The following is a 19,783-nucleotide window of genomic DNA, read 5'->3' on the forward strand; positions in this document are numbered from 1 at the left end:
GTGAACATGATTTATGTGATAGAAATGATAAAAAAATAGTATATAAAATGTTGTAAAAGGAAGTATGAATAGTATATTTAAAAAAAAGTGAACTTTCCTTAATATGACGGTATTTGGTTTTTTTATATAAATAAGAGGGATGTGAAAAGAAGTAACAAAAATATAAAATAAAATGAGTGATATGATGAATAGAGATTAAAAAAAAACTATACAAGTTGTATAATTTCATTATATAAACGCAATATCTATAATAGTGTCATTCCTTTTTTTCTACTGAAAAAATAGTCATTCCTTGTCATGTTAACAAAGATACCCATTTTGAATACTAAAGTTAGGACATTTTACGACACCTTCTCCAAACCTTGAAGCATTTCAATTTGTGTAATTAAAAAATTAATAACATTGGTTTCTCTTTAATTTTAAGAATTATTTTTGGGATATGTATATATGAAAAATAAAAAATAAAATAAACTAATATACCATGTCAGATACAATATAAAATATTTTAATTTACGAGGATGAGGATTCAAATCAATGCGTTCCGGGACCAATACGGTATCACCTTAGCCATGAAAAGGTAATTGGCTCTAGCAGATAATTATGAAGGTAACTTCACAATTGTAACTAAAATATTTAGGGAAACTGAAGGAATTTCCAGTTCCACAGCTCCAAAAACTTATGATATGACATGGATAATTAGTGTCACCCTTTATCGATTACACGGATATCAGATTTTCATCTGCGGGAATGAACCTCTACACTCAAATTTATGAACAGAAAAGAATGAGAACAATACACATCTTAGCAGTTTGTTTTTTTTCCCCCCAGAAACCGTATCTATTGCATATGTACAAATATTCACCGATAGAACTATATTGTCTTTCCCCTGTTATGGATCAAGCTGATACTCAGGCTTGTCAAAATCACCATTTTGGAGTGTGGTTCCCACCACCCCATTTTCAAGTCTCTGCAAACCATTACAAGTAAATGACCAGAACAGAAGAAATCAGAGTCTCATATCCAATACAAATGCATTGATGTTTGACCTAACACTACACAGGACAGCGCTACACGTTGGAAAGTGGGAACCAAATCTTCCCCTTTAATTACTTGTTTTATACATCAAATACAATGGGGATGGTTTGATTTTGTCAAGTGGACAAAACATTGGTTTCTTAGAAAATAAATAAATGTGTCTTCAATTGTGCATTACATAAATCAGATATAAGAATAATAATGATGGAAGGCAATTATCCATCATAAAAATAATAATAATAATAAACAAAAGGTAGAAAGGTTATCACCTACGGGAAAAAAAATCAACAAAAAAGAAACAGAGAGGTTCAGATACATACTTCTGTTTGTAGATCAACTGGAAACAAATTTATGGCTCCTGTGTTGAATGAGAATCCACTGAAGGTGACACAATTTTTGCATTAGTGACATGCACAATGGGAAAAAAATGGATAGAAAACAATTTACAAAAGTTAAAATAAAAAATAAGATAGATACTACAATGAATTCCTTGAGCTAGCGTTTCTCAAGTCTCAATACATAATGATTATCAAGGTTGGTACTAATCGAGCAAGCACATGCAAATTACAAGCATAATGAAATGAAATAAGGCCAACACAATTCAAAATGTAAGAGTAAAATAATTATATGTAGCCTTAAGACAATGTGAATAGAAAAGCTCCAGGAATCATACCAACGGGATAGCACTAGCTGCCAGACATATGGGATAAAAAACTCCTCTGGATGACTCTCTTGTTCATATGTGAAGCGCAGTTGAGTAAACATCTGACAAACAAGATACAGCCTCATAGAAACAAGACAAAATCCACCTAATGGTATTCCACACTGGAAGCAAACCACAAATCAAAAAATATATTTCCATCTTACCTTCATTCCATCACCCCTCCAAGAACGACAATTGACAATTATGACTTGTAGCACTTCGTGGACTGACCAGTCACCATCCTCTCTTTGAGCATCCATACGACTATTGAAAAAATCTAATACCTGTAAATATTTAATAGATACATTTTGCACACACTTGAGAAACATGATTTTTATACAAAGACAAGCTTCATTAATGTGACTAAAGATAGCACAAAACTGACTCCTTTAAAAGTTACAAGATTTTCAAAGGGTCAGCATATTTTGGTACTTTCATTTAAATAAAATATAGGCTTAAATGCAATTTTGGTCTCCCTATTTTAAAATAGAGATATTTAATCCTCTTATTTTTTTAAATCTGCATTTTTAGTCCCCTTATTTTAAAATAGAGACATTTAGTCCCCCCGTTTGTAAAATCCATGACTTTGATTATTCTGTCAAACTTAAAAGCGTGACGGTTAAGAGATTAACGTAGACTATGACGTAGATTAAATAAATAATCGTGTGTTATGTCACTAAATTTGGGTCACGTTAAGTTAATTTAATTTCTTATCGATCAACAATTTTCGAATTTGAAGAAGGACCAAAATTGCGGGTTTTACAAAACTAGAGAATTAAATGTATCTATTTTAAAATAGAGGGACTAAAATTATAGATATTAAAATATGAGGACTAAATGTCTCTATTTTAAAATAAGGGAATCAAAATTGCATTTAAACCTAAAAAATATATATGACACATACAGTATAAATGTTATCAATCAGTTCATTGAAGCGTGGATGATTCTTGAATGGCTGAAAGACTTCCTGCCTGTGCATTATTGCATACACTACCTGCCCCAGTCACACAAGAAATCAGTAAGATAGATGCAAAAGGTTGTAATGTAAATTTCTATTACAGCAAACTAGATAAAAATAGGCATGATAAATCTTCTCAGTCAATCAAGATCATTTACCTCGGGATTCCGAGGTAGTGCATAAGTCAGGATTGCATTTATTATTTCTAGTACAAGCCTCAAGAAGTCAGTATAAATGTGCAATTCAGTTGACTGCACCAAAAGAGTCTATAATTTAGAAAAAAGGAATAGTCTAAGTTTGTAATCAATAAAACCACAAAAGCACCACGACAGTGTATACCATATCTTCTACAAGGTTGTTTCCTTCAGAGTCGCCTTTTGCAGTATGGAGCTTATTATCTCTGCGTTCAGCTAATTTGATATACCTAATAAGAAGCAAATATATGGTGGCCAGATTTTTAACCGGTGATTACAATGTTCTAAGACATAAAGAAATGGAATAGAACATTATGAAGACAAACAAAAGAGTGACATACTTGCGTGAAAGCATATCAAAAAGGCTGACTAATCTCTGAGATGCATATGCACTCAAACGATGAACATGAGGTGCCACGTTTGCCAAGGTTGCCAGGCATGTTGTTTGGAGATAGACATCCTATCATAATTCAATACATAACAGAAATTTATATTACGTATTTTTTCCATACAATATATGTAATGTATGAATTAAATAATCAGTCAGCGGAAAGGCTAATTTTAGATACATGAGATTAAATTAATAGTCCATCTCAGTTTAAGATTTATACCCGTAGTTTTGACAAATTATACTGTACAGTTCTGATAAGAATTACGACCATGAGGGAACCAAGAGAAGTCTGATGGAGAAGGCGTTCTTTGTACCATGGAACACCAGTCAATATCTGTCCATTCACATACCACATTAGCATTTAGCACAATCCTTGGATTTTCACAGCAAAATATATTGCCAAAAGACAACTCTTACCAGCTTATGAATGCTTGCATTAAAAGAAGAATCTTGACTGAGTATGAGAAGTATAATTAGCAACATGTAAATTTGATTAGCTGTCCTACTTGGAGCATTGTATAGAGCTTCCAGAATTGGCATTAACTGTTAATTTCATAAGATATGTAGGTATCAGAATAAGGCTTAATTGTCCATCATTCTACATCAGCAGGTAGTTACATATATCACATGACAATCAAGTAAATACAAGTTTTACAAAGTAATAAATAAAATCCTCAACATAACTTAATCTAAAATTCTACTTGACTTATATAAAAGTAATTAATCTATTCCCACGTTTTTAATAGGAGAAACTTAAGTTTGCTGCCTCATACCAATGTATCCAGATCTGTCCGCACTAATACATACTCCAGAAAGGCAGAATTCCCTTGCAACAATGAGTAAAGCAGTAGAACAGCTGCCTCATCAGCTAAGCATCTGTAGAGGAATAAATGTTGCAAAGTTTTTTCAAAAACTAACAAATGTGCAAAATCCAAAATTATGAATTGCAACTACTATGAATGTATGACACTATACACAAACACACACTGTACATTAATAAAATGTCCATAGTGACAAGAAATCCGACAAATCTTGCTATATCTAGAAGCAGGGAGAGTGAAGGAAACTACTTGTTAGAAAACTGAAACTGATGGACCACAACATACTAGAGCCTCAAACAATGACATTGAGGTAATAGGGATACAAAGTTGCAAATAACAATTATATGCCTGAACCATGAAAGACAATGAAATCTGTAACTAACTAACTGAAGACCAAACATGAAAAAGGGGGCAGGGGCATAGGGAGAAAATTCGTATTTCTTCTTTTACTTTTTCCCTCCCTTTCTTGATGTAAGAATCAATTGGTAAACAGAGTGTAAGAAACAAGTTTTCTAAATGTCATAAAAAGATAGATGGGCAACTAGGCATGCATTCTGATCATGTGACATTTGAGAAACCGAAGCTTTCGACTTGTCATCATGATAATAAACAATTACAAGCATGCAAATTGTATTATTGTATTTTGCAGAGATGGACTCAATTAGAACCATAGGTAAGCATGAGTTGGATGTAGTAAGTTAATTGTCAAAAACTACAGGAGCAAGAAACTCACATGCCAAGTGTATCAAACAATGAAGCAAAGGGAAGCTTTATGTGTGGAGCACTATGTGCATTGCCCTCAATATCTACACGATCCACTGCATTTAAAGGTCTGATAAAAAAATTTGCTAGCCTTCTCAATCAATTAAAATAACATGCATAGATATGAAAAATATATTACATTCACAATCAATTGCATGCTCTAAGGCCTTGCAGTAAGGATTGTCAGAAAAGTGAGGATTTTCTTTGAGTAAAGAATCTGATGTGGAAGATTTGTGATTCGCGTAGTCCTCACTCACAAGACATTTATGATAATGAACGAGAACAAGAAGCACATGAATACTGATATCTGCAATAGGACTTTTTGATTCTTCACCACCCGAACTGACCAGATAACTAAATGGAAATAAAACAATATTTGCTGCAAGGCAAAAATAAAAAAGCCAAAAAAAGAAGCACATATGAGTAAGTTTCCACTTTCCAACCTTTACAGGAGAATCTTCGAGCAATAAGACAATTATGATAATATCATCCAAAATGGATATTTGACTTCAAAGAATCCATAAATATTACCAAAAAAAAAGTATCTACAGTAATCATACCAGCTGCAGAACCAACTCTCTGTAGCACACTACTCTGATTTCCATCATACAAGATGGAATAAGTAGCCCTATTAGATGGAACATTAGAACGGACCATGAAATTTAGAAGCAATCTGCGAACAACTGCACCAACCAGAGAGCTGTCCTGCAAAAATAACAATACACAGCTGTTTACTATCTGCTAATACACAATAACTCAACAACCAAGGTTTGATGCTCAAATTTCAAGTTCTAACCTGATCCATTGCTGCATCGAGAAAGGGGTTCACATCATTTGGTCCAGGAGATGGCCCACAGAGAAGTTGAGTTGACATTGCAATAATCATGAAATTAAGCAGCTCTAGATGTAGGAGAAATGTGTCGGGACTATAATAATGATAATAATAAATTGTCACTTGTCAGGACAAAATAGATTGCTCAATAACTCAACAAGAATTAGCAGGTCAAATTACTCATGAGTCATGATATACCTCACTTCTACTGATGCTATAAAGCTCAGCACATTACGCATAACAAGATTTTCAATGGTTTGATCTGTATAAAAATTTAAAAAAAATTAAGAGATTTGAATAATACGGGAAATACATTTATAAAAACCAAAGAGACTTGAAAGGGTAAAATGACATAATTCATGTGAAACCCAAGAAAAGTAAGGAAGTTCCAATTCAAACAAATGACAAAAACCATGTTTAAGTCACATCAAACATAATAAGATGACATCGGAACCAGCATTTCTCACTCAGTAGGAATCAAAATTAAGTTTCAGCCTTCACACGAATCTTATGCTAAAACCCGCCCAAAGTCATACATGCAACAGAGTTCAATAAAATCTAGACGTGTGTACATTTGCAGCTTTTAATTCTAAATCTGAAACAACGAGAGTCATACATACCTCTTAAAACATCCTTCTGCACATCCTCATTATCTTCAAGAGACGGGTATAACTGGATATTCTCACCTTGGTCGCTCTCAATCAAGTGCTTTAAAAATATCGAACTGATATACACTGCATTAAAAGCCTTTTCATAGACCAAGGGCGATGCACCAGAAGAAGACATGGACTCTTGCAAGCAGCACGCTAGATGGAACAAAATCTTCGCAAGATGCCTGGTGTGACAATTGTTTTTGGCTGCAAAACAATTAGGAGGGAAAAAACAGAGAAAAAATTTCAAGTAAGATCTTGCCACGAGAAACAAATGTACTCTTCTTAACAGTCAATACATCAATTAACATATCATAACATAACCAATAAATTCAAAGAGAGTTAAACTATAAATCATTCAGAATTACTTCAAATAGAAACCCAAATTTTATAGAATACATAATCACAATTCAGAAGTCCTTGAAATTATCATAATTTCGAGATAGGAAAATCATACTCCAGCATTCTAAGCTATTAACCAATACTATATGCCAAGAATCGAAGAATTGAAGCCTCTAATGAGAATATGACTAACCTAATAGCTCGCAAGCTTGTTGAACACGCTGAGTGGGCCATTGAACATTGAGAGGGAGCTCCAGCAATTTCTGCCAGAACTCCGATGAGAGGGGGAAGGGCGTGTCGCCGACGAAAGTTCCGATCAGATACTCCGCCGCCTCCGGCGAGAATGCGCCACCCCTGCGCGGCGTTGACGGCGCCGACCCCATTCGAAGAAGTAAGGGTTTTTTTTTTTCTGGCGATGTGGTCGTAGATAGATAGTGTGTCAAATCTAATTCGGTGTTAGATTCAGGGTAACGGCATTGCGCAAAAACTCGCGGTGAGACCAAAAGGGTTTGATCCGAAGGCGAAAACGGAAATGGGTTTTTAAAATCTCGCGAGCTCGGGAAGAGAGTGTAGAGGGAGAAGAACGGCAATAACAACGACGACAAAGAGCTTCGAACTCGAAGCGAAGGTTTAGCAGAGAAGTAAAGGACTTGTTTGGATGTTTACGCGTTTTACCTTTTCTTATTTGGCGAAATCGCACTTGTAATTGTGGCAACCCAAACAGGATGCATTACAATTTCGTCAAAAAAAAAAAAACAATTTCGTCAAATAATTATTTTTTCTTCTTTTTTTTCATTTCATTAATAAAGTGGATAATAACACTAAAATATTAATAATAAAATATCGTATTCAAAATTTCTTTCCCATTTTGTCGAAACAAAAATTAGTATGAAGATTTACGTTTGATGTGAAAATGTGAAAGATCTACCTTACAATTAAATAAACCACGGAGTAGATCGAATAATAAAACCTAACGTAATGGAAAACAAAACATTAAGCAGATGGTTTTCATGATGCAATGTGCATTCGACCAAATGCTTGACTATAATCCTATGCGGCTCTGCTTGATTGTGTGCCAATTGCCAAACATGTTAGTGGAATAGTTATAGGAAAAACATTTTTTTTTAAATTATGATCAAATGCTCTAAAATATGGATACTCCTAAAATCATGGAATAACATACATATAAAAAAATAAACTTAAATATATATATATATATATATATATATATATATATATATATATATATATATTTAGTCCTCTAAACTTAAAGTTTTTCTTTTAGTTTTTAAAATCTATAAAAGACTTTTTTTTAAGTCAAATGGAAATAAAATATTCACAATTTTTGTTATTCTTGACAATTAAAATTTGATTTTCTATTTTATATTTTAAGATATGATTTTTTACAATTTTAAACCGTCAAAATTAAATAAATAAGAAAATTTAGAACAATTTTTAAAGCAGTTAATGAGTTTTTTTACTTGATTATGATAATTTTAGCCATTAAAAGTATACTTTAAAATATAAAATAGAAAATTAAATTTTGACACTAAAAAATTATTACAAATTGTAAATATTTTATTTCATATTTAGTTTGTATGGTATAGAAAGACTGAAAAAATATTTTTTGAATTTTAAAGACTAAAAAACAATTCTAAATTTAAAGGATGCAAAAGAAAATGATTCAAATTTAAAGTATTAAAAATATATTTAAACTTAAAAAATATTTAAAAGAAAAATAAGCAATTCTTACTTAATCTAGCACATCGGTATGGGAATGTATCCTATTCATATCTTAGGTTTGGTAAATAAAAACATTATTCTTTAATGAAAAAATTTATTATTAAAGTTTCTTTTGATAATACTTACTTTAATTCGTCATGTTGTCGCATGTATTTGGTCATGTATAATGAGAATAAGTGACTAACAATATAAGGATTTGTCTATAGCTAATTGACTCCAAGTGAAAATGAAATTAAATAATTTAATCTTTAAGATCAATAAAAATTAGATAACTATCTCATATTTTAAATTTTACCATTAATGTTATGATTATCACATTTAATACATTATGTAAGCTTTTTAGTTTTTCCTTTAAAAAATATGAAGCTTGCATGTATGTACACTAAGAGCACCATATGCATACGACAGTCAGAAAAATGTGCTTCAGAAAAATAAAAAATAATCGCAGTTCATATAAGTTCAACATTTTGTTTTTAACTAGTTGGATGAACTGTATGATGCATTGATGGTTAAATAAATAAATTTGTATGAAGTTATTCTTAATATAATTTCGTAAGTTGCCAATTGTATTGCGGTTTGAAAATAAATAAAATAAAATAAAATCTCCTTAATTTAAATTGCAATTACTATAAATAATAGATAAGTATATTAAAAAAAACATAAATTGTATTTTAGCATGAATAATTCTTCATAATTTATGCTCCTAAATTTAAACTCCAATCATAATTTAGTATGAATAATTCATCTTTTATCATTTGACGTGTCTCATTTGCCTCATGAACAGAATATTGTTTTCTAATTATCAAGCATAAGCTATAACTATTTGTATGTCAAATGAAGTATTAATTAAAGAAGACATTCGGACTTGCATTAAAAACGCGTGCATTATCTCTTTAATGTATGAGGTCTAAAAATCTTCTTGTAATCTTCAATTATTATGCACGCGTGATTGGGATAGGAAGCATGAGATTATATAATTAAGTTTTTTTTTTGCATGCATTTTGGATAGATTAAGTGGGACATTGGAGATAATTACGTGAAATTAACATGCAACAAAAGGCGGGATTTTTTGTATGGAGAACTACTTCAATTTAATAATAAGAGATACTTGACCTTTCTATATATTTTGAAACTTCTGGGACTAGCTAGCCTTTGTTTCCTAAATAGACAGGTTTTGGAGAAAATTGTTAGTGAATCCAATTGCTAATTTTCATTGTCTCTTCCCTCATATTTTTGTTTTCCAAGACTAAGTCCTTACGAGAAAAGCTGCAATGGATAAATTAATATGGAAATCGTGAACCAATATTTATTTATTTTTTACAGAAAGGGTGAACCAATATAAACTACATCGTAACATAATTAAACAAAAATAGATTTGTTAAAGAAAAATGTATTTCATTTCCGTTTACTGCATTTCTGCGTAAGTTTTTCATTTGTGAGTTGTGTACATATAGACCCCTCAAGCGGAGCCCCATCAAGAGACACCAAGGACTTCTTCATATAGACCACTTTGCGATAACGTAATCAACATTTAGAAATAAAACATAAAAACCTCAATACCCTCGTCCAGGTACATGAGTGATTTCTAATTTAATTAAGTTCATTTTTTATATATATATATATATATATATATTTTTATCCATAGAAATAAGAACATGTAACATGAAAAGGAGGGAATTTAAAACATAAAAAATTAATAGCCTTCAAAAGACTGGGTCATAAGAAAAGGAGGGAATATAAAAAATTAATTTAAGCTAAATAGTACCAAAACGAAATTCGTAAGAAAAACGGATTGGTGTTTGAATTTTCTCTCTCCAGCTAATTAAGTCTAGTCCTTAACTTGATTGATAATGTTATCTTTTGATTGGTTAAAGGTTTTTTTGTGCACATTTGTACTCAATTTTTTCAAAACAAATGACACTACTGATTAAAAAAAAAGCTAAATAGTAGTAATAGACATAAATTTTCGTACAAAAAAAAAAGACAAAAGGAAAGACCAAAATGAGAAGAAAAGCTTTTTTATATATATATTTAGTGAAAAACTTTAGGATTGACTTTGAAGCACACATTAAGTAGTAGGAATTAAATTCCAGGATAAAGAAAGATACACATGCCCTGCCAGCTACACTGCTCATGCATGTCATGTGCAACCTTATCACTTAGGCAGACAATTGATGATGCAACCTATGATCCAACTCACTTTAACAGCATCATCAAAATTTCTGCAACTCAAGGGAGCGATTATTTTAAGGCCTTTTCTTTGTCTTTTCCATTAAAGGAAATAAAACATTGCCAACTCTTTCTTCAAAGAAAATTTCACCAGCATGTATTGTTGCTATGACTCTTGTTACATATGCTCCCTGTTGGTACGCATAAGACTGACATGCATGACAACAATTTTTTTATTTAATTCTTAATGAGAATGTTATTAAAAACTTTTAAATATATTTAAAAAATATCACAAAATTATAAATAAATGTTACTAATATATTTTTATAATATTTATGAAATGTTATGTATAACTCATATTATTAAAGTTTTTTAATGATATTTTAAAACTTTAATAACATAAATTATATTTAATATTTAATAAAATATCACAAAAATATATTAATAATATTTATTTATTTGATAATATTTTTTGAATATGAACAAAACTTTTAATAATATTTTTATTAAATATTAGATAAAAAATATTAGTAAAAGTCAGATATAACAGTGTACCTAATTTTTTCAACAGCGCACCTACTTTCAGCCGAGTTTTGACTAATTAACTTCAATGACAACATGAATAAATAGACACAAAAATTGATAATAAATATACTCAAGATTATTTCTAAAGTTGATGTTTCGAGAAACGCTATCACTAACAAATACACTAGTGCATCAGCATCATTATCTTGAAAAATGATTAAAAGCCAATTCCTCATGAAGAATACAAAATGAAAAATATATATATTCACCCCCCAAAAATTGCAGGTATGTATACATTATTACTGTCAGCTAGTTACGATATAATCCCAGATGTGTCCCTCTCCAGTGTACTGCATGCATGGTACCAGAAACCCTTCTAAAAGATGGCGTGACATCTTGAAGTTGAAATCACAAATTAATTGCATGTAATAATCTTAGCTAAACAAGAGTACGTTCCTCCACAACTCATTGCAACAAACTAGAATTTTCATGATCATGAGATATATTACCTTGAAATTCGGATATAAAGTTAACTTTGAAATAGACTAATTGAGACATCGAGCACGGAGAACAACCACTCCATTAATTTCTTGATAACCACGTGCTTTAAATTTGGGCCAAGAAATTGAGTCTGGCTACACAAAAACTGGTCAGAAAGTATACATCTAAGGAATTATAAGGAGATACTGTCACCCAGCTAGTTCAATGAATAATAGAAAATACAGCCTTGATAATCTCCTATTTAGGCCAAATAACCTAGTTGCTTGGCCAATACATCTACATCTTCAACACCTAGTACACCTTGATCTTCTATACCCTCATTGAGCAAATCTTGCCAAAACACTTCATCAATATATCTCTCTCTACTATTTTCTAGTTGAACATGTTCTTCCTCCATTATTCTCTTCTGGCTTTCAATATTCTCCTCATCGAGATTCAAAGCAAGGTCCAAGTCAGGTACCTCAAACTCTAATACCTTGTCATCACTGTAATATTCCTGCGGTTCAAGTTTAACGAAATCTGAACACTCTTCAGCACAACCTAATAACTCATCATCGTCATCGGCAACTTCAACAACATTAGGCCCTTGATCAATAGGCCTCCTCTTCTTGTTGGAAAAAACTTCCTCAAGCTCCTTTCTCCACTCCTTTTGCTGAGCCAATTGTTGCACGAAATTTGGATTCTGCATTGCCCTGGCCAAGAAATTCATCATTTGTTTCTGTTTCTGTTCAGTCATTTTGATCCTTCCTTCCATTTCTTGGAGGTGAGATTTGGTACTTTGTTGCTGTTGTCTGAGCTTCACCAACTCCACCATAAGAACTTGCCTGTCTCGCCTTAACCGATCAATTTCTCCATCTAATTCAAACTGCCCCACCTCAACAAAAGGCTCTTCTACACCTTGCTGCATCGCGTGCTGATGGGATTGATGATGATTTGCTTTCCTCCTTCTAATGTTCTTCAGAAGAATCCTTTGCCCTCTAAGAAACATCTCATTAGCAAACTCCCACTTATCTGGATCAACCTTTTTAAACCCCTACAGTCATGTCATCGATCAAATTTCCTTCTTCATTTTCAAATCTATATATAAAATATCACTGATAATAATGGTTTGACAAATACAGCATATGATAAAACTCTTACGTACCTAGCTAAAGCACCTAGCTAGATATAAGTGGTAAGTTTATCAAGCCTTAAATATATAAAAATATAACAACATCACTGCAGATTAAAGGTGCAAATTAATCAATACTAACTTTTCTGCTAGCTTTTTCCTTTTCAAGAAACAAAATAGGGAAAGTGCGGAACCTAATAAACGAAAGAAACCGGGGCCAATCAAACCTACCAATATATACCAAACCAAATATGATAAATGAAGATAGAAGAATTAATACTGACAAATTAATTCATGAACTTCAAATTAAGAAAATAATTAAGGTTAGATATCATTGAATCTAAATATACAATCTATAATGTCAACAACATTTCATCTCATCACAGTAGGAGAAGAATAAAATAAATTAGCATCATGTTATGTATGATTGTGAAGTAGAAAGAGAAGTTACTGACATAGGTGTTGAGTTGCCTGACAAAACTGGAGAAATTGTTGTGCTTGAAGAATTTGGGGAGAAGGGTTACCGAAAAGGCCTGTGGATCCCACACAACGAAGCTGTTGTTCCCTGTGCTCCAGGAAACTATATGGTTCGTGGAAGGGTCATCAACTATGTCGTATGTTTTTGTGAGGAATGGTGGAGGACCAGTTTCATGAAGCCCCTCAATTGGTTGGGGAACAACCATTATTGGCTGCGGATCATAGCCACCACAAAAGGAAGAACTTTCTCCAAGAAACTCTTCCTTCACTAGACCATGAGGATTCATATTTGAATGTATATATATATCTCTAGCTTAATTTGATCTAGGTACCCTTCTTAATCCTTCCTGTGAAACAAGATGATTGGCTTGCCTTTGACTTTGACCGACCTTGTGACGAGGCTCTCTCAGCAGCTAGCTATATGGAAGTAGCAATCAATAAGATTAAGTCTAGTAGAAAATGTTACTTTCTGATAACCTAGTGAATCAAGATTCAAATCTCTTTTAAGAGAGATGTTTGCATTTAGTGTTTGATTGAGTCTCAAATAAGATTTACTAAAAAGAGAATAGGTGTTTGAGATAAAAAATAAAAATAAAAAAAGCTATGGAAGCAGCCAATGCAGTGAAGTTAAACTATCCACAGAAGAATTTGCCAGATGGGTTTTGAATAATGACAAAGTGAAAAGAAAGATCAGATGTTTTGTTTCTCTAAAGCTCATAGCACAAGAACTTAGAATAGAAGGGAGAGAGAGAAGAGGGTGGAGCGGTGAATGTAGACTTGTTGTATAATGTTATGGTATGATGATGGGGAAGGAAACTTTTGGAGTAGAGCGACGTGGAGGAACCAGAAGCATTTGCAACATGAGTTTTGTATATTATATAAATGGTTGTTGTTGATGCCAGTGTTCTTTTCCCTTTTTGCTTTTTCTTTTTTGGGCTGATATTATTAGGGGTCATATGCCTAATGGAGAAGGTAATTAGGTAAGAGAAATCTAACATGTCAATCAGATATTTTCCTCCATTATGTGTGTTTTTTCTCCTTTGTGAAAGTCGTTGCGTTGTATTTAATTTTGTTTGCAGTCACCGAAACAATATAATAGTAAAAGAAGGATAAGATATTTGTATATTAGAATAGTAATTCCTTTTTGGTTGGCTTTGGTTTTTTTTCAACGGCTAGGGTAATGAAAAGCGGGGTAACACGGCATGTGCTAAGAGAACCAAGAAGTTACCAGAGCAATTTGTAACATGTTTGGGTGACAGTAACGCGAATCAAAATTAATTATAAAAATATTGTCAATGTAAAACAACATATGATTACTTTTAAGAAAATTATGATAACATCATAGTTTTGAGATATGTACCATAATTTTAAAGGGTATTTAAATATGTTATTAGTTTAGTTTATACAAGTAATTTGTTTTATTTTATTATGTCCTTTTTGGTCATCTTCCATCTGATTATGGTCGTTCCTTTCCTTTAATTTCCTCTTCTGTGTGGTTTGTCAGGTGTAGGTCTGCTAGTGGAGGAATTACCATGGCTGAATAAATTAGACTTCCAGTTCCAGTTTGCTGTGCCAATGTAGCACATATACAAGAGTATTATAAATGAATTTCCTATTCAACTAAAACAGCAGTAACACACTAACACTTTTTACACCTTTTATTATTTTTCTCAAATCACATTAATTATATAATCACTTATCTTTTATTTCATTTTATCTTTCTCTAATTTTTTTCTGGCTGTATACCCCTTTAACTGTCTGTTTAGTTTTGCAGATTTAAGAAGAAAGAACGAAAAAATAATAAAAAACAAGGTTATCCAAAAATATTTCAGGTTTTGATTTATTTATCTTTCATCTCTTTTAATCTTTCTCTGGGTGTATATATGTTTAAGAAAATATAATTTATGTACTAATAATATAAAATAATTTTATAATTATAGACTATTACATATGTTAATGTTTAATAATTATTTTAAATATCATATCAAGAATGATTTTTAATTAATTGATAATATAAAATAAATTATATTGATAACATATAATCATTAAATTCTATTTTGAAGAAATAGAAAATATGAAAAGATTATTATTCAAATTTTAGAAAACGAAAAGGTATTTTCAGGAATATATAGTAAACAAGCATATCTTTGCGATAAGACATTTAATTTTTTTCCTTTTACGAATATTTCTTATGCTCTTGTCCATTCTTTGCCAATGAAAGTGACCCCAAAAACGTGTCATTTGATCATTGATAGAGACATAGGGTGTCATATTTAGAGCCCAAAAAAATTCACTCCTCAAGAAAGCAGCGACGTTTCAGAATGTGTATGCAGGCCAATGCTACAGTGGTCCAGTTTTTTTTTGGTGAATAAATATGACCTTGTAATAAAGGTTATATATGAATTTTGATTAAATTATTTATTTAAATAAATCATGTTGTGATGACTTTTACGGATGATGGTCTATCATGCACAATAATTAATAGTCATTGGATTCATGAAGGTGCATAGCTTTATCATACATCCTCCCGCATGAAACATCTCCACCTTCATTTTAATGTTTATCATAAATCAAGGAGATCCCAAAGAAAACTAGTTTATTCAGATTTGAAGACGAGTAGTCCACCATGCTTTAGATATTTTTGTTCTCTAAATCAAGGGCTATTAATAATGTAGGAACAAACATGTCAAATACCTAACCACGATTATAAAACATTAAACTGTTTAATAAGGTTCCGAAGATGTTATCTACACGTTCAATATTAAATTTATGTATCTAAGGATCAAGGTCATTGTTCATTTTTGTGTTTTTTTACCACCAAGCACAAAGAAAATTCCTTGACCACCATAGCCCATGCCCTTGTATACATAATTTCCTCTCGCTCGAGTCGGGTATACATTCGATATTTTTATATAAAATACTTTTGAGTTTTTAATTTATATATAATGTATTATAATAAATTAATCTAAATACTTTTTGCATTGTGGGGCAGCCGAATGGCTTTTATAATGCGAATATAAAAAATTAAGTCCATAGAAGCACTTTTGAAATGGGACGTGCTCTCATTACTCAACTAAGAAGTGATGTTAATACTAAAAGGATGTCAAAAATTTGTAAGAAAATAATTAATAACTTTATGATATTTATTTAAAAATTGTTCATTTGTCACATAAAGAATATTCTCATATACTTTTATGCAAACGAAATAATGACAATTTTATAAAACTAGCTGGTACAAGTATACCAAAACCTTAGGCCTCTAAGTCTAAAATAAAATAAGCTTTGAAAATGCAATAAAATCTTCATAGATAAAATGCATAAAATATTCCTTTAAAAAAAAAAAAGGACCTAGCATGTCCATGAATTAGCATAGAGACATAGTGACGGAGATTTGGTCCGTTTGGAGACGTGTAGAATCGGCGAACTAAAGATGATGGAGTAGGTGGAGATTAGCTACTCAAAGTTGTCAAAATTAATATCTAGGCACACAATATTATTTTATTCTATAAATTCATCTAAAACAGTTTTACATCTATTATTTTATTATATTAATATTGCATCATGACACACACATAGTCACGGGGTTGCTCCGCCTCCAATATCTCTTGGGATTATATATATATAATTTTCGATAAAAGAAAAGTGGAAATTCAGAGTAATTTATGGATTAAAAATATTTAATTAATTTTTTAAAAAATTAATATGTGAGTTTTATAACTACTCAATCATTGACACTTATTTAATGTGTTTCAATTAACTTATATTATTTGAATTAATTTCAATTTTTATGAAAATTTATTTTAAGGATTTTTTTAAAAAATAATCGCCATTAAACTGTACTTATTCTGAAAAAAAAAATCCTTTTTACTATTGACTTTTATCTTATTTTTTAAAGTTCTTCTAGAAATATGAAAGAATTTATCCTCTTGCTGTCTCTTTCTCAAACTAATATTAAACACGCACACAAAATTAAGCCTTGGTTTGGTTGTGTGAAAAAATTTATTATTCATGAATAATTTTTCAAAAAATAATGTGAATTTCATATTTTTTTAATTTTAATTCAAATATATTTTTTTTCAATTTCCTTTCATTTTTTTCTCTTACACCACCAAACTCACCTCCAATATCTACTGTTGATCAAAAGGAGTCTATATTATAATCAGAATTGGATAAGTAGTCTTCTATTTTATGTTTCCTTGGGTAGGTTTCTTGCAGAATAAGTGGTGAAACTTCTAGCTTAGCTGGATTTAAAAGAAACTAACGATTTCAAACTTTTCATGAGGTGTATATTATATAGAGTAGTGATATATGTATGAATCACTCATAATATTATATATCTCACTAATATATATTTTCTTATCTTTATTTTTTTATCATTTCATAAATTTTATTATATTTATATTATTTTTTTTATTTTTTCCTTTCTCAATATTAGATAGTATATTAGGTTTCCAACAAAATTTTCCTAATTGTATATTGAGAGTAATACCTAACACAACACAGTACAGTTAACTGAGGAGTGAGGAACGAATTAATTTTGCCATGTTTGTTTATTATTCTTTCTTTCAATCTAAGCATCTTTAACCTTTTTTTATTCTCTTTTAAATGAAGTTTGGTGGGCATCGATTTATAGCAACCGTCATGATCTGAATTAATATACAGAGTTGTCAGGTCCAAAAAGGTCAAAAGAAAAATATTCAAACCCACAAGATGTTACTGTGGCATGAGATCCATCAAAGAAAGTAGAAGATAATCTAAAAAAAGAATCTGAAGGCTTTCTTTTTATCCTTATGCAAAAGAACAAGCTGCCAACCTCCAATATATTGTAAGCAAAATAGCTTCAATATATTTTCATGTCATATGATAATAAATTTAACTAAAGGATATTAATTAAATGATCGTGTTGCTTAGTTTCTAAATGAGCCAATTGAGAAATCAATAAAATGCTTTTTTATATTGAAAATTATATTGGGATGTATTGAAAAATCATAGAAGTACATTTTTGGCAGAAGTGCATTAATGACACTGTTTTAAAAAATATATATATTTTAACTCTTTAACTAACTAGTGTCCTAATATTTGTCTTAAATTTAAAAGAGAAATGATAATGGTATCTTTAAACAATTTTTAATATATTATTTATTATTAATTAAAATTTATCGGAATTCATAAAAAAATATGAGACTAGTTACATAAAAATAAAACCTACATATTTAATGAGTTTTCATAATTTTCATTAATAATAAAAAGAATATTAAAAAAGTATAATAAAAAATATGTTATTAACATTTTCCTTAATTGTTTAAAAGCTAATGATTTAATTCTTGCTTCTTCTTTTTTTTCTCGAGAAAAGATTTAATTCTTGCTAATCGACGTTTATTAATAAATTATTGATAAGTATGATTGCATTGTATATATATTAAAACTCATTGATTGTTCAAACATGCTCATTTTTCATTAAACAAATAAGCTCAAATCTAATGATAGATTAAATTATTTAAATATTAACATAGACATATATTTCCCAGGAAGTAATATTTTTATTTAATACATTTAATTAGAGAGTGATAATTATTTGTTATTATTTTATATTTACCGTGTACCTAACTTTAGTTTTCAAGATTAAATCATCGTTTTTTAGGAGATCTTAAATCATCGTTATTAATGCAAAATATATATTTTTTATTTTCATTTGATTATTTAACATAAAATGTATATTAAATACTAAATTATTAAGACAAAAAATTTATTTGAATGAGAATTTGTTAAAAAAAAATAATAAAAGTAGTTAAAAATAAACTTTGAACGTTATATTTAAAAAAAACAAAAAAAAATAAAAGTTGGTTATTTGAATTAATATATAAAATTTGAGGGGAAAATTATAAGTCAAATCTAAGGTATTAAGCTTTACACGTAGTTGTTATCAAGTAAATAAATAATAATCGAGGTGAGAAAAATCTTCATAATTTGACTTTAAATGTAGGTTTTTTAGTGGTAAAGGAGCTTCACGCGAGACACCTGGCCAGATTTTTTTGCATCAGAAATTGACAGACACGTGTAAGCACTCGACCAATATTTTAATGCTATAATGATAATATTAGAGATTAGAGATGAGTGTAGAACTAGAACGGCATCGAATATACCCGACACCACCAAAGAAAATGAAAGCTTAGTGACAAGGGTCCCATATATATCTTGCCTTTTGTTTCTGTTTTTCTTTGGAGCACTTAATATTTTCTCTGTCTAAAATCTATATTCAACTTTAGAATCAAATTATTGCGCCTAATATTAGGCAAAACTTGATTAGGGGTACTTTTTTGTCATGCAAATAAGACCACTGATCTCACTCACAGAACACGTAGTTTTCTAAGAACTGGCATCAAACAAATAGAAAATTCATCATTTCATCCTACACATTGTTTTCCTTGGACTAGCTATGAATTGACTTAACTAAAAGATTAAGTTTGAAGCTGAAGATGAAGAAAATAGCATAAATTACTTTATTTTGTTTTAATTTATATTATATAATGAATTAATAAGATATAATAAACTTATCCTTTATATTAATT

The 19,783-nt window shown here is 30.5% G+C and overlaps 2 protein-coding genes across 2 annotated transcripts; both read right to left on the reverse strand.

Annotated features, from left to right (window-relative positions):
* Nucleotides 1-696: 696 nt before the first annotated feature.
* LOC100810001 (dymeclin) lies at nt 697-7,359 on the reverse strand. Its single transcript, XM_003536457.5, has 18 exons — nt 6,882-7,359; nt 6,317-6,553; nt 5,895-5,958; nt 5,661-5,790; nt 5,425-5,569; nt 5,004-5,243; nt 4,836-4,920; nt 4,055-4,157; nt 3,699-3,824; nt 3,502-3,615; nt 3,232-3,350; nt 3,036-3,120; nt 2,855-2,947; nt 2,643-2,732; nt 1,903-2,022; nt 1,709-1,800; nt 1,356-1,413; nt 697-967 (listed from the first exon to the last, which is right to left on the reverse strand). The coding sequence occupies exons 1-18, from the start codon at nt 7,069-7,071 to the stop codon at nt 890-892; spliced, it is 2,169 nt and encodes a 722-aa protein (XP_003536505.1). The 5' UTR covers nt 7,072-7,359; the 3' UTR covers nt 697-889.
* Nucleotides 7,360-11,691: 4,332 nt separating this feature from the next.
* HSF-23 (heat stress transcription factor 23) lies at nt 11,692-14,065 on the reverse strand. Its single transcript, NM_001353447.1, has 2 exons — nt 13,193-14,065; nt 11,692-12,659 (listed from the first exon to the last, which is right to left on the reverse strand). The coding sequence occupies exons 1-2, from the start codon at nt 13,499-13,501 to the stop codon at nt 11,868-11,870; spliced, it is 1,101 nt and encodes a 366-aa protein (NP_001340376.1). The 5' UTR covers nt 13,502-14,065; the 3' UTR covers nt 11,692-11,867.
* Nucleotides 14,066-19,783: the final 5,718 nt, after the last annotated feature.

The sequence above is a fragment of the Glycine max genome, chromosome 10 (genome assembly GCF_000004515.6).
Source record: "Glycine max cultivar Williams 82 chromosome 10, Glycine_max_v4.0, whole genome shotgun sequence".
Taxonomy (NCBI): domain Eukaryota; kingdom Viridiplantae; phylum Streptophyta; class Magnoliopsida; order Fabales; family Fabaceae; genus Glycine; species Glycine max.